At 46.5% G+C, this 25,385-nt stretch overlaps 1 protein-coding gene and 1 long non-coding RNA gene across 8 annotated transcripts in view; both read left to right on the top strand.

Moving 5' to 3' along the window:
• Positions 1-1,945: 1,945 nt before the first annotated feature.
• LOC310695337 lies at positions 1,946-19,120 on the top strand. 3 transcript variants are annotated; one of them, XR_014520012.1, is made up of 3 exons: positions 1,946-2,363; positions 2,646-2,758; positions 18,758-19,120. It is a non-coding gene; the product is annotated as an uncharacterized lncRNA (long non-coding RNA). The 3 variants fall into 3 exon arrangements; XR_014520013.1 differs by having other exon boundaries at positions 2,626-2,758; XR_014520014.1 differs by lacking the exon at positions 18,758-19,120 and adding an exon at positions 5,736-6,357 and having other exon boundaries at positions 2,626-2,758.
• A 4,335-nt stretch (positions 19,121-23,455) lies between these two features.
• PRDM10 (PR/SET domain 10) overlaps positions 23,456-25,385 on the top strand; it is a 77,782-nt gene continuing 75,852 nt past the window's right edge. For 2 of the 5 annotated variants that reach the window (XM_083479184.1, XM_083479180.1), the window contains exon 1: positions 23,456-23,800. Coding sequence is in view for 2 of the 5 variants with exons in the window: in XM_083479182.1 (XP_083335308.1) it covers positions 23,662-23,664 (3 nt within the window). In the remaining 3 variants the exon portion in view is untranslated. The remainder of the gene's footprint in view (positions 23,801-25,385) is intronic. The other 3 variants (XM_083479182.1, XM_083479183.1, XM_083479185.1) reach the window with 3 other exon arrangements.

Below are 25,385 nucleotides of genomic sequence, written 5' to 3'. Positions count from 1 at the left end.
CATAGTAGGTAGAGCAGTCTATATCTCAACCTTAGCCCCCCCCCCATGTTCTTAAACTACAACTCTCATCATCCCTGACCACTGCCCATGCTGGCTAGGAATGATGGGAGTTGTAGCCCAACAGTGTCAGACTAGAACCCAGAAGGCCAGAGTTCAAATCCCCACTCAGCCATGAAGCTCACTGGGTGACCTTGGGCCATTAGCTTCCTCTCACCTTCACCTACCTCGCAGGGTTGTTGTGGGGATTAAATGAGCAGGGGAAGAACGGTGTACAACACCTTGGGCTCCTTGGATAAAAAGGCGGGATTTAAATGCAGACAATAAATCCATTCTCCATGTAGCACTGCCCTAGGCAGTGGTGTCTTGCGCCCGTTGCAACTGGTAGGATGGAAGGCAGGGAGCCCAACTGCAGGGGGCGCCAGAGTCAACTGAGTCTAGTTTTGTCCCTGTTCTCTGGCCTGATGGGTTTTGCAAAAGCATCACTGAGACCGAAGAGGAAGCTTGCAGGCAGGAGTGACACCCCCTGGCCAAGGTTGCAAATAAGAAGGCAGGTGTCCCTGGAATTTGGGGGTTGGTGGGGCAGCTCTCCATTTGCCCTGTAGGGCAGGTCTGTAAGTGGGGAACAGGGCGCGGTGCCGAGACATATGAAGACCTCTTTCCTTCTGTTTTGCATTCTCACTCTAAAGTGCACCATTAATCTGGCTTTCAAGCTGGCAACGCCAGGCAGGTATTTTAATTAAAATATTTTTAAAAAGGCTAATAGTGGCTTATGTTATCTATTATTCTGATGGATTACGATGATCCTGTCGCGGGGAGCAGGCTCCTTAAAGCCGACGAGGGCTGCCTCCTTATTTTCTACGTATCACTTCCCGAGCGGAATCTGTGATACTTTTGCAGAAGCACAAAGAGCTCACCGACGACGACGGACGCACGAGGGGGAGAAGGGAAATTGAGTCTGGGCCAGCTCCCTAGCAGAAGCGACCGTGGTCTGGCCTTCAAAGTGGGCCGTAATGTATGCCACATGAAAAATAGCACTTAGCCAGCAAAATCATGACTCGCTTCTTAATGAGACGGGGAGGAATTCTCTTTGTTCGGCCTGGTTTTCTCCGTGAGGCCGCTCTTCTCACTGCCTGGCAGTTCAGCAGCCCTGCTCACGAGGAATACAATGCATGGAAGTAACCAAAGAAGTAATAGTACAGTGGTACCTCTGGTTACATACTTAATTCGTTCAGGAAGTCCATTCTTAACCTGAAACTGTTCTTAACCTGAAGCACCACTTTAGCTAATGGGGCCTCCCGCTGCTGCCACGCGATTTTTGTTCTCACCCTGAAGCAAAGTTCTTATCCCGATGTATTATTTCTGGGTTAGCGGAGTCTGTAACCTGAAGTATATGTAACCTGAGGTACCAGTGTATGTGGAACAGCGACGGAGCAAGAGCGTGTGAGCACACCTGTGGAAAGCGCTCACCCTCGCAGCCTTTCCCCACCCTTCCCTCTATCCTCTTATATCTTCCCTACCCTGCTGACACACACACACATCAGAACATAATATCCGCTGGATCAGGCCAATGGCCCCTCTGGTCCAGCAACCTGTTCTCACACTGTCCAACAAGATCCCTGTGGGAAACCCGCAAGCAGGATTCGAGCACAAGAGCCCTCTCCCCTCCCATGGAAGCAGGGCGTAGCCATTGTGGCTAGTTGCCCTCAATAGCCTTCTCCTGATGGATTTTGTCCAGTCCCCTTTTAAAGTCATCACTGCCTCCTGTAGGAGGGAGTTCCATAGTTCAACTAGGAGCTGCACAAAGAAGTCCTTGCGTTTATCTGCCCCCAGTCTTACAACATTCAGCTTCATTGGACGTCCACGAGTGTTCCGAGACAGGGAGAAAAAACATTCCTCTGTCAACTTTCTGCACGTCGTGCATAATTTTGCCTTCCTGCATTGTCCACACATTTTTAATTGTAAGCTCTTGGGGGGCAAAGCCTTGCCTTCCTGTTTGTGTCATCCTGCAGAGAACAATGTGAATTGGCCGCTCTATCCAAATCAAGTGGGAGGCTTTGTTCAGGGGGTGGGGCTGGGCAGGGCCCTACTATTGGGCAGAGTGAGCTGGCTGCCTCAGGTGGCAGAGTCTAGGAAGCAGCTGTGAGGGGTTGGAGACCAGAGGTGTCTGTGCCACACAAGGACTGAACCTTCGCCTCCTGCACTAGATTGCTGCTCTCAGGTGCAATGGGAGATTTATTTATTTATTTATCCAGTTTATGTGCCTGCCTCCCTCCCAAAGGAGTCCAGGGTAGCAGGATGATGCCCTGTCACCGCCTCCAGCAGTGATTCAACAGCTAGTCTAGTCAGCTTCTGAACATGGGAAGGTGAGGGACGCCATCTTTGTTTTTGCAGCCCTCTGAAAGAGGGCACAGATTCATATAACATTTCCCTGTGCTGCTTTATATGCATAGATGCATGTTTAGAAAGCTTGGGTAAAATTCAATATGACATCATGGAATCATTCATTCCATCAATTTCTGCTTACCAAACAGAATGCTCTCCCCTTCGTGCTGTTCTGGGGGTTCTCCTGGCACTCCAGAGCAGTTTTGGGGGGTTGTGCATGAGGGGAAACAAACAAATAAATAGGGTTCTTTTTGTTGAAACAGGATGTGGGACCAGGCAGCCCTACAAACAGAGGTCCTCTGCAAAGTAGAACAGATGGCCACCCTACCTCAAGCGGCACAATACATTAGGGCAGTCCTCTCCCCTAAGGAACGCGGTAAGCACTGCAAACTTCTCAAGATCAGGGTGAGGGGCAGAGAGCTCAATGGAGCTACGCAAGATGTCTGGGGTGTCTGCCGGTGTGGTTTAAGCTGTGAGCCTCCACCCACGCTCAGCCCGTAAACTTGTAAATAAATGCAAATATTGCCAGAGCAGTGAGTGCATTCTGCAAGAAACTGAACCCTGGTAATACAGCACTGGAATCCCTGGGCCATTGCTTGCTGGGGTCTTGAGCCATGCTTGGTGATAGATGAATAAAACCCAAGGTTTCTGCTCACAGAAAGTTACCCCATAGGCCACAGAACTTGGAGGCGCAGTTGTACAAGCCCAGGTTTTTTGGGGGGGGATTTGTTTTGTTCTCTTTCTACCCGCTTTCCGGAAAACCAAGTCCTTTGGGGCCTGATTCACCGGCTGTTCATCCAGACACTATGAAATGAACCTGTGCCGACAGGCCTTTTTCTTAAGGCATCCTGAAGTCACCTTTTTATTGTTCCTCATCGCTTGTTTGTTGTGGTTACTCATTTCATGAGCGGCAAGGCTGTGATAACTGAGAATGTATGACGCACAAACGTTGTCTCCTGAAGAAACCTAATCGTTGCCACCCATCCAGTAGGCAGCGTTTGTAAGGCAGTTTTTATCGTAGATACAAGGGATTCATCTCTTTATGTAGGCCATATCATCAAAAGCATTTTTTCCTCCTTGCTTTCCCTGATCTTCCTCTGCTACTGTTCCCCAAACCGTTCCATTTATAAGTATTTTTAAAACCACTTAATATTTTAATACCTCCAAGTCACCATTAATAGCCCTATTTGCAGTTGACCCATTGAAATTAATAGACATGGTTAGCTTACATCCATTAATTTCAGTGGGATGCAACATATTATTATTGTTGTTGTTGTTGTTTGTTTGTTTGTTTTGATTTCTAACATAAAGTCCTGGGGCAATTTAAGAACATAGTATTAAAAAACAGTTTAAAACAAATTACTGTTACAAGAAGAGGCAGAGGGCCATAAAAACAGGGATGCAGACAAAGAAACCAGCAAAACGTTATTATAAACACAGAGATTCGGTAGTAGCGAGGTCTGATCTTATGGGTCATGGAGCCTGCACAAAAAGGGATGTCTTTACAAGACCTCTGAAACAACTGATGGATGATGTTTCACAGAAGGCAGAGGAACGGCATCCTAGAATGCCACCCAGGCAACGGCAGAAAACATCCATTTTCAGGGCACCACCCTGATATTTATGAAAATATCTGTATACTGTTGCATCATTAAAAATATATCAAACTGGTTTACAGCAATGAAAACTTAAAACCGTACAATACAAATTCATATTATAAGGCTAAAAACAGACATCAGTTAACCACTCTGGATGATGTGTTCTTAATTGCCTGGCAGAACAGTAAAGTTTTCAGCCGGTGTTTAAATGCGGGTGCTTGCTGAATCTCTAGTGGCAGAGAGTTCCACAGGGCTGGGCCAATGACATCAAAGGCTTGGTTCCTTTTCGTTGTCAAATGAGCCTTGCTAACTCAGAGGACGCCCAGCAGATTATCTCAGTGCTCGAGCTACGATAGAAGGGTTCAAGTGATCCGTGAGGTACTGTGGAACCACGTTGTTCAGGGCTTTGTGAATTAATTCAAGAACCTTGAACCTGGCTCAGCAGCAAGTGGGCTTTGTAAGGTATAGAGTGCTGGAAGTAAAAACTTCCCCCAGAGATGATCTAAGTCCATCAGGGAACAGCAGTGTCACATCAGGGCCAACCCATTCCAGGGACAGATGCCGAGAAGAATGACTACCTGAGGATTTTGTGGCCAGACGCCAGCCCCCTCTGTAGTTCAGGCCACAAATCCATCAGTTATATAGACCCCATTCCTGTGGTTTTTTTGGGTCCTCAAGAATCTGCCTTATCCTGAGTCACAGGTTGGTTGATTTGACTCAGGGTTGCCTACAGGAACTGCAGCACCTCTCCAGGGGTTCAGGCAAGGGACAACCCTAGCCCTACCTGGAGATGTTGCCGGTGATTGAACCTAGGACCTTATGCGTGTGCAGAAGATGCCCTGCCACTGAGCTATACAGAAAGAGAGACTGAGGATCTTGCAAGGAGGACATTCTGCATGTCTCCAAGCTGAAGGTTGTCGGTGGCAGGGTGGAACTCCTGTGTAATAAATGTAAATCTGCCCTTATTCCCTTATGGGGGACACAAGAGCCCTTATAGAGTCCTTTGCAGGTTCTCCGTTGGTCGGAGAAAATAGCAGAGGCCAGCCAGAGTATATTGAGAAGCAAAGCAGCTAGTAAGCCTAATCTTTATTGAACTGTTGCAACACGCAGGAGAAGGAGGAGGACCCACAACAAAGGTGTGTCTGCCCTTATATAGATATTTTTAATTGCCCGCCTTGGAGTCCAAGACCACCCCCAGAAACATCATACCTACATCACAGAAGGGGTGTAGCTCAAGACCACCCCCCCAGATACATCATACCTACATCACAGAAAGGGCGGTCTACAACAGAAATCTGAGTGCATTGTTTACCTCCTGTCTGGCAGGTTACCTGTTCATGCTTACTTGGATACCCTGGGGAGCCTGGCCAGTCTTTTATAATGACAAATACTTAGTTTCTGAGCCAGGTCACTGGATCACCCTATTCATACACAGACATACCCTTAAGACAGGATTTGTGAACAAAAAGACAATGGGGAGGCTCCCCGACCTCCTGCCTCCTTGCAGAGGAAACATTTGAAAATGGTTTCAGGGTGGACCTCCTGTGCTGCTCCAGACATGTGGTCCACACATCTATGTATGTGCTTGGTTGGTACATTTATAAACATTATATATATATATATATAAAACACCTTAATTTTTTTATTTCACCTTCCACAAAGGAGCTTTTCTCCAAGGGAAAACAAGGCCCTATTATTATTATTATTATTATTATTATTATTATTATTATTATTATTATTATTCCTGTTCTCCAGCAATGCAAAGGTCCTCAAAAGACAGCACCTGAGCTCTGCCAGAGTGCACAACGCCTTCTCTAGCATCCGCTCCCCGCTGCTGCAACATCTGCTTTGAAACCGCTTGCGTTAAAAAATATAAGCCGTGTGTGTGTGTGTTGTGTGCAGGCTGAGTGCTTTGCAGCTCAGCGCTTCCAATTATGAAAGAAGCTTCTGCCTCGGGGTCTTCAGGAACAATTCACTACTAGATATCTGGGCTCCAAGTCAAGAACACCAGTCAGAGCAGCAGCAACAGCAGCAGGGGCTATAGCAGGACACAGAAACAAACCAGGAAGGAGAAGCCACAGCTCAAAGAGGCCCATGTGGTGTCAGTGAGATGACTCTCTTTTTAAGGAATGAATGGCAAGGCAGCTGATTCTAAATTTCACAGGCTTGTCACAGTCATTTGTCAGCACCCCAAAGGTTTACAAGCAGAGATGGAGATAGCTGCTGGGTATATATAGAGGCCTGTGGAGATGTTCAAGTTTCCTTTAGAATGCAAATTGCTGGTAGTTAATTCTTCATTGGTGTTTGAAGGGAGGAGAGAGTTCTGCAAAATAATAAACCATGTGCAGGGACAAAACACTGACTTTTGATTCAGAAAGCATCAAGGTACTTTACCAGTGACTAGCACACCATAGTCCTGGCTGCAACTAACTATTATTATTATTATTATTATTATTATTATTATTATTATTATTATTATTATTATTATCATGATCATCTTCATCATCATCACCATCATTATCTGTATCCCTCCCTTTCTCCCAAAGGAGCCCAGAGTTGCAAACTGATGCACATTTTGAAAACAAAGCAAAAACATTCTAGAGCAGTTAAAATATTCTGGGCAAAGTGAAACCAGTTACAGTGTTCTAAACATATTAATTATGAATGGGGCGGCAGCAGCTCCACCTATTGATTCACCACCATGCAAGATTAGAGACAGTGGAAAGTTCGGCTGTGGTGTGGTGGATGATGTCTGGGCTGAAGACTGGAGAGGTCTAAATCCCTTCTCAGCCACATCGTTTCCTGGGTGATCTTGGGCCGCTTATTTGTCTCTCAGCATTGAGCTACCTTACAGGGTTATTGGGAAGATAAGGGGAAAGACTTTGCTGAACACACCAACCTACTGCTCTCTAGGTCTTTTGGGAAAATACAGTTCCCACAAGCCCCAGCTAGCATGGTTCGGGATGAGGGCACATTGATTGCACATTATCCTGAGCAATGCTCCAATCTTGACAGAAGCACATCTTTACTTGGCAAGAAGACCTACAATTTTCTGTGCATACAACTCGGGTGGACAGGGGGGGAGTGTTAAGTTGTGGGTGAACATATCAGATGACACAGCGATTCTTCAAACAGCTCTTGTTTATTCACAGGCCAGAACAGAACTGAACTGAAGGGTTCAGTCAGCCTGCTTATATAGAGCTCCACTAGAATGCAATAGTAACCATTTTCTGTAACTATCCAATCACTGAACGTCACTTTCAATCCCTTATTTGCATATGTGGACCTGAGTGAAAACTATCTACAGTATCCCCCTGCTGGCCCAGGGTGAGAACTTCAGTACATGACAGTGAGTCCTACTGAGCACAGCAGGATTTCCTTCAAAGTAAACATGCGCTGCACTGCACATCGGTTAGATCAGTACTGAGTGACGTTTTTCAGCCTGAGGGTTGGATTCGTTCATGGGTGGCCTTTGTAAGGGAGGGGGGTGTCATGCCAATGGTGGGAGGGGCCAGAGGCAAATGTGGGTGGAGCAAGGGGCACAGCTCTTCCCCTCTGTACAGCAGCTTTCACACGGAATCAGAGGTTTCTGCAGTGGCGGACCTTGGACTCTCAAATTTCAGCAGCGGCCTGTGCAACACTAAATTTGCACACCCACCGCCTCTCTCACTTTTCTACAGCATGCTTTTGCAGTCCCCTGTAACTATGCCACCCTAAAACCGCCTCTGGTTTCTACACACACACACACACACACACACACACACACACACACACTGTTATGTACTGAAGTTCTCACCCTGGGCCAGCAGGGGGATACTGTAGAGAGATCAGGTCCACATATGCAAATAAGGGATCGAAAGTGACATTCAATGATTGGATAGTTACAGAAAGTTGTTATAGTTACGTTGTACTGGAACTCTATATAAGCAGGCTGGCTGAACCCTTCAGTTCAGTTCTGTCATGGCCTGTGAATAAACAAGAGCTGTTTGGAGAATTGCTGTGTCGTCTGATATGTTCACCCACAACTTAACACACACCCTCCTGCCAGGCTTGCAAGAGGCATTTGATGCAGCTCAACGGCATATTCCAGCCAGGCAAAAGTACTTGAGGTGAGGACAGGGGCAAGGCCAATCAGTGATGTGGCTGGGGGTGGCCTGGGGAGAGTCCCAAGCGCCAGATGGCAATGCCTGGAGGGCCACATATGCCCCCTGTCTGGCCTCAAGTTCCTCACCCCCTGAGTCACATCAGTTGATTAAAAACCTATGCAATTTATTTAAGGAAACCTCACAGGGTTGTTGTGAGGATAAAATTGGGACGAAGAGGACCATGAACACCACATCAAGCTCCTTGGAGGAAGGAAGGTGGGCTGGAAATGCAATAAGGTCCCCATAGGATACTCAAGTATTCTGTGGGCTAGATGGGAAGATTAAAAACAATTTTGGAACACAAATGCAAGGCCTCCAATGGCCTGAAGAACCCACTTACACTTCTGCTGTGGTCTCTCTCGCACACTTTATTAACGTGACGACATTCAAACATGGCACAGTCACTTCTAGAAAGGCCCAGGGGTGCTTTTTGGCCTAAGGTGTTCATCCACCATTTTTTTTTTAAAAAAAAACCCCTATTATAAACGGATGAAAAATTCATATTGTTCTCACATGGGGAGAGTTTGAAAAATTGCTGGACGGCAAGGAAAAGGAAATTGTTTTGTCTGCTTTTATTGCCGCGCCGAACTGTCTCCTCAGAACCCAAACGGGCTCTCCCACTGGAGACAGAGAGTTCCTGGAGGCAAAGAGGCAAAGGCAAGTCACTTGCAACGTGATCCCTGGAGAGATGGAGAGGGCAGGGATTTTAACCGCTTTCGCAGCTTCTCTGTAGCTTCAATTGGTCAAAAGACCCCACAAACGCTGTCAGGTCAAGACATCTTTGTTGTGGAGGGAAAGAAAAGAACAAACGGGATTTCAGCTTGCTAATTCTCACAGAACCGTATCTACTCTTCTTTCAAGAAGGGTGTGTGCAGAATTTTTTCCACCTGCAGTTACTGAAAGGAAGATCTAACACCACAGTGGTACCTCAGGTTACATACGCTTCAGTCTACATACACTTCAGGTTACAGACTCCGCTAACCCAGAAATAGTGCTTCAGGTTAAGAACTTTGCTTCAGGATGAGAACAGAGATTGTGCTCCGGCGGCGCGGCAGCAGCAGGAGGCCCCATTAGTTAAAGTGGTGCTTCAGGTTAAGAACAGTTTCAGGTTAACTACAGACCTCCGGAACCAATTAAGTACTGTAATTGAAACTAAGCAGGAAGGAAGTACCGGTAAAGGCTGAGAGAAAAACAGCCTACAGGTTTTTCCTAAAAATGAATCAGTGAGAGAATAGGCTGCCTTTCTCTCTGTCGCCCCCACTGGTACAGGTAACTTATTACAAGCATTGTTACTTTACTTCCAGTGCTATGAAGGGTGCCTTACCCCAAACATTTGAGCTCTCATTTTGCCCAAACACTGGAATTCCCTCCCTGAGAAGATTTGCCTGGAGCCATTATTGCCATCTTAGATCCACTGAGCTAAGTCTGTCCTGTTCTCCTGACCTTTTAATAGCAACTGAAGAAAAGGAGAAGATGGTAACTGTTTGTGTCCTGAACTGCCAAGTCGCTGGTTCGGCTTAGGCAGCCAAGAGGCTACTGGCTCTTCCCGGCTCTGGGTCGCTCTCGTCGCCAGGCTTGCGTTTCATAACAAACCCATTAAAAAGCTTTTTTTAAAAAAAGAAGTAATGAATTCCACACCTGCTGTGCAAGTGAATGATTCACCCAGGCCCTTTTAGCTGGCGAATGTCAGATACTTCGTGACTATTTACGGTGTGTTCTTTGGGCGTCATTTATGGAAAGATTATTTCTATCTGACAGATGAGACAAAAGATATGAAGAGGGCATCAGGCACCACAACCCCAGATGAACCCGTGGTTCTTGTTGAGAGACACACAGAAAAAGTCGAGGGCTGTATGTAAAGCTCTGGAACACAAACACACAAAATCCTGGGAATTGTAGTTTATCCCTCCAGAACTATTATTCCCCACGGCACTTAGCAAAGTACAGTCCCCAGGGTTATTGGTGTGTGTGTGTGTGTGTGCGATTTAAATATGTGGTGTGAACCATCAAGACGGATTCATGGTTAAACCACTTTGGAAGGAGAATAGGTGCCTCGTGAAAACTCTCAGCACCCTTAAAAAAATAACCACAGCTCCCAGAATTCTTTGGGGGAAGCAATGACTGTTTAAAGCAGTATCATAGCACTTTACTTTCATGGTGTGAATGTGGCCCTCGTCTTGCTTCAGTCTGATCTATACCACGCCTGAACTTTGCTTTGGACCCAACTTGAGTGTTGCATCACCTCACACCAGATCCTGACAGGAGAATTCTGGACCAAGTTGCAGGTGGCGGTTATATTTTGCTCCCACCAGACTCCAGGGGTGCTGCATTACAACATCAGTATTTAGTCTGGGAAATGATATGCAAGGAAATAACTGCCCATGATAACAGAGGAGGGGGAGGAATGTGTTTCAAATGAATTTATACATAGGATTTGGCAGCTCTGAACCTGTTGGAGCTTTCTTTGCACTGGTCTGCCTTTTCTTGCAAGGAATCACTTGCGTTCAAGACTCTCATGCGTTCTTGCTGATAAAAAAAATCTTGACTAATTGCTTGCACTTCATATTACACCCCAGCATCGCTTTTACGCATCGCTGATAGCTCTTCTCCATCTTCCCCTTGCTCTGCTCATCAGACATGTGCTAGGAAAACACAGTTGCTCTGAAGTTGGTTATCAGAGATACCTGCCCAGCTGCAGTGTGTGATCCTGCCTTAATGCCCATGTGCTGGATGTTGCCATAGTGCTCCTGCGCCTGCACTGATAATGGAGACAAAGTGTTGGCTCCAATGCTTGTCCTGCTCCCTAGGAGACCTATTGAAATTAATGGGCACTTCAGTGAGTTGACTGTATTTATTGCATTATTTCTTCATGTGTCTCATCCATGAGAGGTCTGGAGGTGGCAACATTCAAACAGGCCTTTTCTGCAGTGGCTCCCCATTTCTGGACTGCTCTCCCCAGGGAGGTTCGACTGGTGCCTTCATTGTACACCTTTAGGCTCCAGGCAAAAACATTCCTCTTTGACCAGGGCTTTGGCTGATTGACATCTGATGCCCTTTTAAATGTGTTTGTGCGAGGTGGTTATTGGTTTGTTGTTATTCTTACTTCTATTATGTATTATGGTTTTTATGTTGTGATTTTACGATGTGAACCATCCTGAGATCTATGGGTATAGGGCAGTTTACTTACTTACTTACTTACTTACTTACTTCATCCATCCCACTCTTTTCCTCTAAGGAGCTCAAGGGGACATCCATGGTTCTCCCCCTCCTCATTTAATCCCCACAGCAACTCTGTGAGGGAGGCTCGGCTGAGAGGCAGTGAGCAGCCCCCAATGACACCCAGTGAAGTTCATGGCTGAGTGAGCATTTGAATCCTGGTCTCCTAGCTCCTAATCTGACACGCTAACCTCTACAAACTTGTTGTTTAGTGACATATACTCAGAGTCGCAAAGTGATTTCATGCTCTTTATTCAGCTCATAGTGGTGAGGAGGAATGAATGAAAGTCCCCTCAAAGTATCTGCTTTATATACATTATTTACACAATGGGCTGCACATGATTGGTTAATTCTGGAATTCTACTGTAAGCCAATCAGGTTGTGGATTCACTTATATCTGGAGCATGATTGGGTGGTTCCTGCCAACCAATCATACTGCTGCATTGTTCTTGGACCAATCAGACTGCTGCATTCTGAATCCTATTGTTCTAGGACGAATCAGACTGCTGCAATTTAGATCCTATTGTTCTAGGACCAATCAGACTGCTGCAGTTTGGATCCAGACCATGGCAGGCACTACTGTCTTCCACTGCCTCCTGCAATTTGGTCAAACTCATGTTTCAAGAGCACTGTCCAACCATCTCGTCCTCTGTTGTCCCCTTTTCCTTGTGCCCTCCATCTTTCCCAACATCAGGGTCTTTTCCCACCTCTTCTCATGAGGTGGCCAAAGTATTGGAGCCTCAGCTTCAGGATCTGTCCTTCCAGTGAGCACTCAGGGCTGATTTCCTTCAGAATGGATAGGTTTGATCTTCTTGCAGTCCATGAGACTCTCAAGAGTCTCCTCCAGCACCATAATTCAAAAGCATCTACAAACTTAAGGAAAATCAACTTTATGAAACAATCCCTGAAGCAAAACACAGCCAATTTTGCAGTACAATACTCCAGCCAAGTAGTGTGTACTAGCATCAAGTGTGGGTGGGTCTACTTGGAATCAAACTTAGTTGCATGCCACCCCATGCATTTAAAGCACTTTTATATACCACTATTAACAGTCAGGGACATGGGTGGCACTGTGGGTTAAACCACAGAGCCTAGGACTTGCCGATCAGAAGGTCAGCGGTTCAAATCCCCACGACGGGGTGAGCTCCCGTTGCTCAGTCCCTGCTCCTGCCAACCTAGCAGTTCGAAAGCACGTCAAAGTGCAAGTAGATAAGTAGGTACCGCTCTGGCGGGAAGGTAAACGGCGTTTCCGTGCGCTGCTCTGGTTCGCCAGAAGCGGCTTAAGTCATGCTGGCCACATGACCCAGAAGCTGTACGCCGGCTCCCTCGGTCAAGAAAGCAAGATGAGCGCCGCAACCCCAGAGTTGGTCACGATTGGACCTAATGGTCAGGGGTCCCTTTACCTTATTAACAGTCATGGCTGTCCAGTCCCAAAACCCTGGGAACTGTACTTTGTTAAGCGAGTCCCCATGTCTATTAAAGTGGTATAAAGGTGCTTTGCGTGTATGGTGTCAATGAGACCTAAGAGTCTGCGTACATCTGCATGTCCCGACAGCAGCCTTCTAAAGACCATAACTAACTGACTTAACAAAGAAGAGAAGTAATCTGAATATAATAGAAAATGAAAACCTTCTAGTGAGAGCTAAAGCTGGGATTTTTTAAAGCACCTAAGCCACTCAGAAGCACAAATCCCATTTACTTTGCTCGGCACGTACATGTCAAACAGGGAAGGCCTGAATGTGCAAGTGTACATTTTGTTTGCTTCAGTCAGTCTGAGTGCAGCCCTCTTCCAACCAAATGCAACTGTATTTATAAATAGGGTTGTTGTCTGATCTCAAAAATCTGTGTTGCTTGAGTTTTAATTGATTATATCTGCATACATTTGCATATTAATAGAACAAACAGGCCTGCTTGCCACAAAACGCTGCAGTGTGCCCTTTTCAAGTTACTTCCTTTCATCCTATTCCAGTTTTCCTGTTCTGCTCTAGTAGGGCGTGTCAAAAATTTTCCAAATTCCAAAAATGAGAGGTGCTAAAAAGTTGTAACATGACTTGAGAATTCAGAAAGGTATTTGGGTTAAATAATCATAATTTAGTTTTGCTTGGTAAGTAAAATGTGTTTAAAGTTATATCTACTATACAGCATCAATTCAGTGAGTCAGTCAAGACATCATCTTAGAAGAAGCATCCCTTTCGGTGTGAAAAGCAGGAATGCAGACACTCCTAGCGTCCCTATTTTCCAGGGACAGTCCCAGATTTACACAAGCCATTCCGGTTTCTGATTTGTTCCTGGAATGTCCCACTTTTCCTTAGGACTTCCCTATTTTCACCAGACAAATGTTGGAGGGTATGGAGTTATGCAACGGCTGAAGAAGAAGAAGAAGAAGAGTTTGGATTTGATATCCCGCCTTTCACTCCCCTTCAGGAGTCTCAAAGCGGCTAACATTCTCCTTTCCCTTCCTCCCCCACAACAAACACTCTGTGAGGTGAGTGGGGCTGAGAGACTTCAAAGAAGTGTGACTGGCCCAAGGTCACCCCGCAGCTGCATGTGGAGGAGCAGAGACGCGAACCCGGTTACCCAGATTACGTGACTACCGCTCTTAACCACTACACCACACTGGCTGAGCCATCTGAAAGCAGCCCTGTATAGAGAAGTGGGTTTTTAAAAAAATGTTTAATGTTTTATTATGTTTTTATATATGTTGGAAGCTGCCCAAAGTGGCCGGGGCAACCCAGTCATATGAGTGGGGTATAAATGTTGTTCTTCTTGTTGTTGTTATGGGGTAAAGGTAAAGGTAAAGGTACCCCTGCCCGAACGGGCCAGTCTTGACAGACTCTGGGGTTTGTGCGCCCATCTCACATCTATAGGCCGGGGGCCAGCGCTGTCCGGAGACACTTCCGGGTCACGTGGCCAGCGTGACAAAGCTGCATCTGGCGAGCCAGCGCAGCACACGGAACGCCGTTTACCTTCCCGCTGGTAAGCGGTACCTATTTATCTACTTGCACCCGGGGGTGCTTTCGAACTGTTATGGGGTAGGACGTCCCTATTCTCGTTGGAGAAATGTTGGAAGGTATGGGAATGGCTCTCCTAAGATGGCTCCTGCCTGCCGTGTTTGTTGTGAGTGCTCATATTGAAAATACGGTTACAAAAGCCCGTTGCCTGCCCCCTCTCTCTGCCAAGCAGTGGCAAGAGTGCATGGGGTCTCAGGCGCCTACACAGGGTCTGTGTCCCTTTGGAGAATAGAAGGAGCAGTGGAGACAGTCGTAGTTTTAAGAAATAGGGTTTATTCACCTATTTACACCCTCAGTCTGCATGGAGGGAGTCCAGATCTTAACAGCATGGTCCAAAGCATTGCAGGCAGCCCTTCCTGCTGCCTTGCCAAGAGAAATCTCCCCCCTTTCTTCTTCCCAGTGTTATAAGAAAAAACTGCTCCCTTTCCCTTCTGGAGACCGTATAGAAGCTTTGACGGTTCCCTATTGGTTGGAGGAAATAACAAGGGCCAACCAGTGTCTATTTGGGAAGCAAAGTGGCTAGTAAGCCTGATCTTTATTAAAGGAAAATAAACTGTTGCAACAGGGTCCCCGCTCACCACACGCAGGAGGGAGGAGCACCCTGAATAATGGTGCGCAAGCCCATATATAGACTCTTGAAATTGCCCACCCTGTAGCCGAAGACCCCCCCCCCCCAAAAAAAAATCATACATACATCAGGAGGCAGTCTACAGCAGAAATCCTTTCTGTCAGGATACCTGATAATGGTCACTGATTGCATTACCTGGGCAGCCTGACCATTCTTTTGTGATGGTTAATATGTTAGTTCCTGAATCCAGGTCACAGGCTCACCCTATTCATACACAAATAGGCCCTTAAAAGAGGATTTGCAAGCAAAAAGACAATGGGAAAGCTTTCTCCATTTACCTCCCTTACTGCAGAGGAATATTTGAGGTCATTGGGAGGGTCAAAATGGCTTCAGGATTGCCCTCCCATACTATTTCAGACACATGGTTCATATATTTAGATATGTGTACATTTATGAATATTTATTCTGTATTTGAGTCCTTAACATTCTTATAACACCAGAAGACCCTTGCCCTCTCCCAGAGCAGTTAGCCTGGCAGCCTTCCAAATATCCAGTCTCTGGTCACATCTGGGCAAGAAGTTACCGCTGTCTTGTTGACTACCCTGAATGGTTTTCTACTGTAATGCTAACAGGTCCGCTCTTCCCTAAGCCAGTCAGGCTGGTTTGCATAATGCAGCCCAGAAATTCCCTGCCTGGCACAGCCCTGCAGTTCATGTTTTAATCCATTCCTCAATGAATCAAAACCCTGGGATTGGTTCATTTCAAGGGTTTGCCCCGAATCTCTAACAATACTTTAAAAAAGAAAGAAAGAAAAAAAGAAACCTGAGTTGAGAGCATCTTTTAAAATTGATTAATAGGGTTTTAACTGATTAATGGAACCAATTCATCAGCTAAACGTTGCTGCCTTGTTCACGAGCTATGAGTGGAATTCAGTGTAGCACTAAAGAGATTGTTTCATCAGCACAAGAATTGGTGCTTGCAACTGAACAACCTTCCTTCTCTGTGTCCCCTCCAGAGCAGATTTTTGGGGGCCTGTGTGGGGAGGAGAGGCAGGAAAGCCCCACTGGGCTGGTGGGAGTCCTTGCGCTGTAGCTGAATCTGACCCTGTGCATCCAGAATCTGACCCCTACGTGTAGTTATGTAGCAAGTGACAAGCCTTATTTGGGGCAGTAGTCTGATGTGGGCGACTTTTTTATGGCTCCCACCTCTGCACATAATTTTGTCAGCTTTTAAAAACAAAGTTCATTATAAATAAATGTTGCGCCATCTGAGGGTTTATGGCAAAGAAAAATGAACTGATCGGAACGCAGTTATTTCCCCAAACTGACTTTTCGTATGTAAACCTAGAGGGACTTTTGTTTAAGCAAGGTAAAGAGTTTTGAGGGAATTAGCTGGGGACTATTAAACTGCACATTCAGCCGTAACTCCTTTAATGATGTTTTCTGATTGATAACACTAATATAATTAATATTCCTTGCCAAGAGGAAAGATAAGTACTTTAGAGAAAATTTGAGAACCGATCTAGGAGAAAGGCTTCATTTGTTTTTATAGTCTTTTGTCATAATGTTCTTTTTATTTGAAAAATATGATGAACCTCTCTCTCCAGCTGAAGTTCCTGGCACTGCAACAAAGAGAGTGGGGAGGTGCAAGCAAGCCTTTCGCTGCAACAGCTTGTTTCCAATTCATTCCTCTAATATCTTGATAATATTTATCATTTATAAAGCTGAGATATACTCGAGAGTCGAGAGTTGATTTCATGCTCTTTATTCAGCTCATAGTGGTGAGGAGGAATGGAAGTTCCCCCAGAATGTCTGCTTTATATACATTATTTACACAATGGGCCCCAAGTGATTGGCTAATTCCGGGATTCACCTGAAGGCCAATCAGGTTGCGGATTCACTTCCACCTGGAGCTGGATTGGGTGGCTCCTGTGGACCAATCAGACTGCTGCATTCTGGACCCTATTGTTCTAGGACCAATCAGACTGGTGCATTCTGAATCCTATTGTTCTAGGACCAATCAGAGCACCTGCTTTGCATGCAGGATGTCCCAGGTTCAGTCCCTAATGGCATCTCCATCTTCTAGTAGCAAAATGGATCTTCACCTCCCTCTCCCTTCCAACTCAACAATTCTATGATTTCTCTGCACACCCCCTACATCTATTCTGGGGTTTCCCCAGCCCTCATAGGAATTTTTCTTTATTAGATATTTTAGAATGTGACCCCCAACATGCTCCCACAGGGATCCTGCTACCCTCCTTGAAGATACAAACCTGGAGCTAATTGGAGTCTCCAAACCTTCTGAACTAAGCAGTGATGGGTCGGACAAGCTCAAATGATTTTAAAGATTTGTTAAGCTAAAACTGTAATGGAATATAAAGTACAATTCAAAGGTTCTTGCATGTCTGAGGCCAAATCCTTCTTGCTTACTTAGTTCCTCCATTTCAGATATTACTTGCATCTATCTGACCATAAAGGTAAAGGGACCCCTGACCATTAGGTCCAGTCGTGACCAACTCTGGGGTTGCGCCACTCATCTCGCTTTATTGGCTGAGGGAGCTGGTGTACAGCTTCCGGGTCATGTAGCCAGCATGACTAAGCCACTTCTGGCGAACCAGAGCAGCACACGGAAACGCCGTTTACCTTCCCGCTGGAGCGGTACCTATTTATCTACTTGCACTTTGACGTGCTTTTGAACTTCTAGGTGGGCAGGAGCTGGGACCGAGCAACGGGAGCTCACCCCTTCGCAGGGATTCGAACTGCCGACCTTCTGATCAGCAAGTCCTAAGCTCTGTGGTTTAACCCACAACACCACCTGCGTCCCCTTATCTGACCATAGCCTTGCCCTATTTCCATCCAATTCAGGGTGTCTCTTTCTGATTGGTTCCCAAACCTGCCATTCGTCTCCTCAACACAGATCATTGCTTATTACAGTCCTGGGCAAGAACATGACTTCATCCTGTCTTGCAGTACACATGATCTGGCCTCGTTCCACTATTCTCTCTGAGATAGTCATCATGCTAGAACACCTTAGCTAAGCAGTTTATTGCTGAAATCTGTAATGTAAGCATATTAGCTATTGAAATCCTGCGTTCATCAGTTTATACAACTGGAATGTTAGAAAAATGTTTTGCATGTTCCTTGGTATACTTCTGCTTTTGTCCTAAATTCCTATTTGCTTTTAGCTGAAACTTGATGCTAATTTCACGATTCCCTGTCCCCATAATCTTGAACCCTCTTGATTTCCCCTTAATCATAAAATTGTCTATCACCTATATCAGTGTTTCCCAAACTTGAGTCTCCAGCTGCCTTTAGGCTACAATTCTCATCATCCCTGACCACTGGTCTTGCTAACTAGGAATTATGGGAGTTGTAGTCCAAAAGCAGCTGGAGAATCAAGTTTGAGAAACACTGACCTAGATTAATATGCACATTATTTTTCTCTTACACCGGCTATGGGGCGGGTGTGTGGGGAGACGAGAAGGAAAGAAAGTTCCATTGTGCAAGCCCTTGTGCTAATGGAGCTGCTTGGCTGGATATTGCGCCATGTTTCCTGGTATAAGGCACCCTCTTGTGTCGCTGTCTAAACTCTAAATTATAACCTGGTGCAGTGATGACTACAGCTGAGATGGCATGAAGGAGATGAAGCTATTACAGTTTAATTATTAAGGGAGGAAAGGCTACAACACTGGTGTTTTTTTTAATTTAGAAAAAAGGCAAAACAAGGGGGGGCATGACAGAGGAGTATCAAATTATGCATGGTTCAGAGAAAGTGGATAGATCTCATACTATCTATCCCTTTTCCTCAATTTTCTCTTTTTGGACTTGAACTCGACAGCTCCTGGCTCTTCGCCAACCCCTGGGCTCATCCATTACAGAGGAGGCAAGCCACACGTCTTGCGAGTCTGAGATTTGGCTCAGACTTGTTTTCTCTACATGTTTTACCCTACAAATGTAACTGTAACCACGAGATGAAGCCTGCCTTCAGATTACTGCTGTGAACTGAGTAAGAGGGGAAATAAAGGGGAAATCGCCAGGAAGAATCCCAGTCTGCACAAAGGCATCCTGGATTGCTTAATTAAAAGAATGAAACCATCAACAGCTTCCTACAAGCTGCAAGGGAATGTGCTCTGCTGTTTGCTCACGAGCTGAGTGAGGAGGGATCATATTTAATCAATATATCCTCTCCTACCTTCCAAAACATTCCCACATTATTAAAAAAAATGTGGAGGGGGTATTGTATATTTGGGGCAGGGTAGATTTAAATTGTTCTTAAGTGTTATGCTAATTTGAATTTTGAATTTGTATTTCAATTTTTGTCTTGTTTTGTACGGCTGATTTAATATTCTACAGCCTTTTAAATAGGTTTGGGGGGGTATTGTTTTGTTGTTTTGAACTATTTACTGGTGTTTCAACCTTGTATTTTCAACTTGTGAAACACCCTGAGATCTTGTGATGAAGGGCCATACATAAATCTAAATAAAAATAAATAAAATACTAGAAGCTGGGGGTGACCCAAGACAGACAAAAGGAAACACTTTTTTCCCACGCAGTACAGAGCTACACTACAGAATTTGCTACCACAAGTTTTAGTGTTGGCCAACAATTGAGTTGGCTTTCAAAGGGGATTTATACAAATTCATGGAGGGATAGGGCTATTGGTGGCTACTGGTCATGATGGCTGTGCACCAGCTCCAGCATCAAAGGTGGCATGTCTCCAAACATTGGTTGCTGTGGAACACAAGTGAAACATGTTCCGATTGCTTGCTGCCCATAGGCAGCTGGTTGGGAACTGTAGGAACAGCATTCTGGTTGAATGGGCCGTTGGCCAGATACAGGTCTGATCAAAACTCATGGTCTTAATGGAAACAAGTTTTGGAGTCAGTATGCCAGGGAACAGGGGATGCGGGTGGCGCTGTGGGTTAAACCACAGAGCCTAGGGCTTGCCAATCAGAAGGTCATCGGTTCGAATCCCCGCGACGGGGTGAGCTCCCGTTGCTCAGTCCCAGCTCCCGCCAACCTAGCAGTTCGAAAGCATGCCAGTGCAAGTAGATAAATAGGTACCGCTGCGGCGGGAAGGTAAACGGCGTTTCCGTGCGCTGCTCTGGTTTGCCAGAAGTGGCTTAGTCATGCTGGCCACATGACCCGGAAGCTGTACGCCAGCTCCCTCGGCCAGTAAAGCGAGATGAGCGCCGCAACCCCAGAGTCGGTCACGACTGGACCTAATGGTCAGGGGTCCCTTTACCTTATGCCAGTGAGCATCAGTCACTTGGCGGCAACAGCAGGAAAAGGCAACTGTCTTAAGTCAGGCTTCCTCAAAACATCTAGTCAGTCACTGTAGGAAACAGAATACTGGGCTAGATGGAAGTTGGGTCTGATTAATTTGTTCCCTGTTGTCTATAAGATGATCAAATAGAAAGTCGTTTGCTTACGACACCAGAAAGCCTTGGCTAGTCAAGGGTAGACAATATTGGGCTAAACACACAAGCGTTTCAACTGGTGTGCATCATGTGACCTTAGAGTGCCCCATCTCCACTTTGGTTGTAACAGTGATGCAGTGTGCTTAACTGAACCCAGAGGGTAAGTGCAGCAAGCAAGATGGCTCTGGCAGAGTTAAATATGTTTTTTGTTTCAAATGTTAAGAAACAAGACTGAACGTCACCGAAGGAAAATGACAAACCGATGATGGATTATACAATTTTAATGCTCAAACTCCAGAACTTCCTTCATACAAATAGCCATTACGTACATGAATAGTCCCAGTAAAGTTAAATTTTTCATTGTGCAATTATTCATTTAAGGACCAGGATCAGACATACCATTTCTTTCAGGAAATATTTACCCCACCCACCCACTCCACTTACAAATTCAAGGCCAGGATTCTGCTAGAACTCATGCTGGGGTTTCATTATATACAATTCCCAGTACAGAAAAAGAAGCGGTTTTTAATATCAAATCCGTATCCTTGCCAAGGTGTTTGTTTTCTGCTTAGTGCTCTCTAATTGATAAAAGCATGTGAGCAGATGGTAGACCCAAGAAATCACTGACACACATATCATCTGATACCAAGACAGAAATACGTTATTAAATGCTGGTAAATTCAGCTTACATTTTGCAAGCATAGATGGGTGTTCCTGGCTGTTTTCAGAAATACAACGGTTCCCAGTGCAAACAGGAGAGGGATAATGGAACTCCCAACAGCCCAAATTCCACTCCATATGTGACTTCATTTATTCTGCATTGGAGCACCGACTTCTGTTAGCACGAAGCTGACTGAGTGGATGTGGGGAATGGTTTATGCTTCTTTGGGGGAGAAATATGTGGTACAGGTTGTCATGGATGAGGCGATGCAGCCGCTTCTTAAGAAGCCCTTCCCAGATCCAGAGTGTGACAGCTACCACCCGTTTCACAAATATTCCTTTCAGGTGCAATGATCTTGAGAGGGGGGTGGTTGTCCAACTTGAGATGTGCATGGAGGAAACATTAGCTTGACCCATCTCAACTGGGCTTCAGCAGAAATGCCGAACCTGGTTGATTTTTAGCAGGATCAACAGAGACTGAATGCTGACAAGATGGAAGGGTGGGTGTGTCTTCTGTTTGGGAACTGGGAATGAGCCACCTCTTTGTGATAGGGTTGTAATGGCCTTGAAGCAGGAGGTGCATAGCGTGGTGGTAATCCTGAATCCAGTGTTGTCATTAGAAGTTCAAGTGGCTAGGAGTACTTACCTCCAGCTCTAGCTGAGAAGAAGAAGAGTAGTTTGGTTTTGATATCCCGCCTTTCACTCCCCTTCAGGAGTCTCAAAGCAGCTAACATTCTCCTTTCCCTTCCTCCCCCACAACAAACCCCCTGTGAGGTGAGTGAGGCTGAGAGTGTGACTGGCCCAAGGTCACCCAGCAGCTGCATGTGGAGGAGCGGAGACGCGAACCCGGTTCCCCAGATTACGAAACTACTGCTCTTAACCACTACACCACACTGGCTCTCTGAATCCAGTGTTGTCATTAGAAGTTCAAGTGGCTAGGAGTACTTACCTCCAGCTCTAGATGGTTCACTAGCTACTCCTGGACCAGGATAGCCCAGCCACAGTAATCCATGCCCTGTCAACCTCCCAGTTTACTGTAATGCACATTATATGGAGCTACCCTTGAAGATAGTCCGGACCAAGGGGAAGCAGTTATGCCAGATTGATTAACGCAACCCTCAAGTTTTTCTGCATGATAGCAGCAACATCTGTGACAGCCTACGTAACTCATAGCTGTGTTTGCTAAACCAGAGATAACTGTTCACACAAATGCGGTGGCCTGGGGTGTTGCTTTTCTGAATCCTGATGATACCGTTTGCAGCAGAGGATGGGCAAAGGAGCAGCCTCAGCTTTCAGTTCTGAGCAAAACCAGAGATGTGCAAAGTGCTGTTTTAGCACACGCGCATGCACACAGCACTATTCCCCTCACAACTAGAGTCCCAGGATTCACAGCAACATTTAAAGGCCCGCTCTTCAATTGTTACTTGCAAAGGAAGAATTTTCCTTTTCCTTTTTTAAAGCAATAGTTGCAGGTTCTCTTTGGGATTGCCAGTGTGGCACCCTTCAGATATAATGCCTGACAACTGGACATGCTGGCTGGGGCTGGTGGGAATTGCAGTCCTAGGCTATGTGCCTCTGACAAGCGTACTGAGTATGTGAGCTCATTCAGTTACCTAAACATTAGTCAGTGTGCAGGACTAGTGCGCTGCCGACAGGTATAGGTGCTCCTAAATATCACATGGGGAGGGGGATGAGACTACGTCTCGTTATTAGGGTGGCCACTTACGCATTGCCAAAAAAGGCACAACCGAAAGAGGAAACTGATCTACATGAGCTAAAACATGCAAATTTAGAAATGTTGTAATTTAAATAGGACTACATCTCTGTGTGGAACAAGACTCTGAACAAGTGACTTGCATATCTGCTCAGTCTGCTGCCCATGTGCTATTTATTGATGTGCACCTTCAGAGCCCCTGCTGCTCTCCCTTCTTAAGGTTTTATAGGTTTGGACAGGACTTAGGTGTGGGAGCCTTGCTCCCAAATAGAAGACGTAAGGCCATAGCAACAGCCTGCTGGATCAGGCCTATGGCCCACCTAGACCAGCATCTTGTTTTCACAGTGGCCAACGAGATGCCTCTGTAAAACCCTGCCATCATGGCTAGTAGCCGCCGATAGCCCTGTCCTCCCTTAATGCGCCTAATCCTCTTTTAATGTCATCTAGGTTAGATCCCAGTGGGAATCATCATTCAGGAAGCAATGAGGGTTTTCTTATTCCTCTCCAGCAGGTGTCGCTTCCCACCCCCTGCATGCAGCCATAACCCTCTTTTCGCCACCCCACCTGCAGGGGGCGCTGCTAAACGCGCTCCCGTCGCTCCCTTTTTCCTCCAGGGGGCGCTGGCCCGTGTCACGTTTACCGCCCTGCTAGAAACGCTCGAATTAAGACGACGTTCGCGATTGGTGGGCGGCCCCCTTGCAACGATGCGGCAGGATGAGAGCTTTGCTGTGATTGGCAGACCGAGGTCCCCGAGTTCTGCTGGCCCAAAGGCATATAGAGTGTGTGGGGTCTCTCTCCCCACAGATTTGAAGCCCCCCTCCCTGAATTTTCCGTTTTATTATGTAGCCTGCGTAGTCATCCCGGAGCTGTTTTCGGCGTCATCCCTTAAAATAAGCGTGGCGGCGTACCAATCAGCTCGCGGCCCCGGCTGCGGTTGCTAGGCAGATTATGGTAATAAGTCTGGGCAACCTCTCCCCCCCTCCCGCTCTGCAGCTACCATTGTGAGGTGAGGACAGGTGGGCGGGTTTGGTTTGCGGCGGGCCCTGGGAGACGGTCCGGACACGACACCGCCACTGAACCCCCTCAGGTAATGCGATGGGACGGCCCGAGTAGGGAGCGCGTGCCGGGGCTCCCGCAAGGCTCCGGCAAGGGTTTTGGGGGTTGTTGTTTTAGTCGCACCCAAGATGGCGCCGGGACCGGGACAAACCGTTCGCTCCCGCGGGTGGGGGATAAGGGTTAGGGCGCTGCCATTCCCCCCTCCCTGCCGGAGAGGTACAGTCCGCTCCCCCCCTCCCCGCCCTGATCGGGATACCCCATCCGCCCCGGACGGGGGGAGAAAGGGCTGCCCCCGTCTGCGCCTCTCCCCCCCTCCCCGCTTGGTATAGTCCGGGCCCCAGCACCTCACTGGAGCAGGGGGGGTGTCGAAGCCATTTTAATGCCCCCTTCCCTCCCCAACACTTCCACCCACCCCACCCGAGGCAGCTCTTTCCCCCTCCCCCGTGGTTGGATCATTCTTCTCGGCGGCTTGTGCAACTCGTCCCCCACTTAAACACCTCCGCACGGTGCAGGCTCAATCTCCTCTCTATCTCTCTCCCCTCCTATCGCCCAGAGTGGTTGGGACGGCCGCGGGTGGCCGTTGGGCGCGAGCGGATGGGCCTTACTGACGCCCTCGCGCTAGGGGCAGGCGAGGGGGGTAGCCGGAGGCGCCCGAGGCGCGGAACTGATTCTTCTCTTTGATTGGCTGCAGACTTTTGCGCGCCTCTCGCGCCTTAGGCTGCGCGGGGCAAGGGGGGGGGGATGGGCCTGCACGAGGGGCAAAAAGGCCTCTCGCTCAGTGTCCTCTTCCCGCTTTTTTGCCACTAGTTGACTTGATGTGTGGTAAAAAAAATGCCCCTCACGTTTAACACTGGTCGAATAACAACGTCCATTTCGTCTCTATATGACAGCAGGGGTGGTGTTGGTGTTAAAAAGTGGCCAGCTATATGGCACCCATTTTACCACAGTTCTAAGCAATTGTTGGAGGCTGGGTTGTGGTAAAAAGTTTCCCTACCAGCCACCTGTGTGGTTGGTAAATCTGCCCATTAAAACCTTTTCTTGCTATCTGATAGGGTTGAAAGTGATGGCTATTTTACCACACATCTCTTCACACACATTGGCCACGGTCATACCATCTGACAGAATTGATACAAATCCCATTTTAGTGTTCCATTGGTTTCACACTTTAGTAGTTGGCACGTGGTAAAAACTTCCCTTTCCATTGTGAATTTGAATGAGACAACCATTTTACCACACATTTCCACTGCACGTGAGCAGTTGGTGTGTGGCAACAAATTTTCTTCCCATTTGTTAAGGATGAATTGGACATCTGACTTGCTCCCATTCTTTTATTTGTTTACACAATACAAGTTTCTGAGGGTTGCTCACACAAGTGATTAGGAATATGCCATGCTTGTTCTACAACAACTCCTTTGGCTTTCATCTGATGTGGCAGTTGGTATGTGTTTAAAAAGGAATGGTGCAGATGACCAAACCTTTGAATTGCATAAAGGCATTTTATTTGGATAGTTGGGGAAAATTTCCTTACCATTCATTTAGGGTTAATGCAGGTGGGCAAACTTTCCTCAGTATTTTACTACACTTTACCCCACATTACCTATTATCATATGAGTTTC

This window comes from Podarcis liolepis (assembly GCF_965112155.1).
Source record: "Podarcis liolepis genome assembly, chromosome: 16".
Lineage (NCBI taxonomy): Eukaryota > Metazoa > Chordata > Lepidosauria > Squamata > Lacertidae > Podarcis > Podarcis liolepis.
The sequence above is the reverse complement of the archived record's forward strand: the minus strand, read 5'-3'. Positions and strand labels throughout refer to the sequence as shown.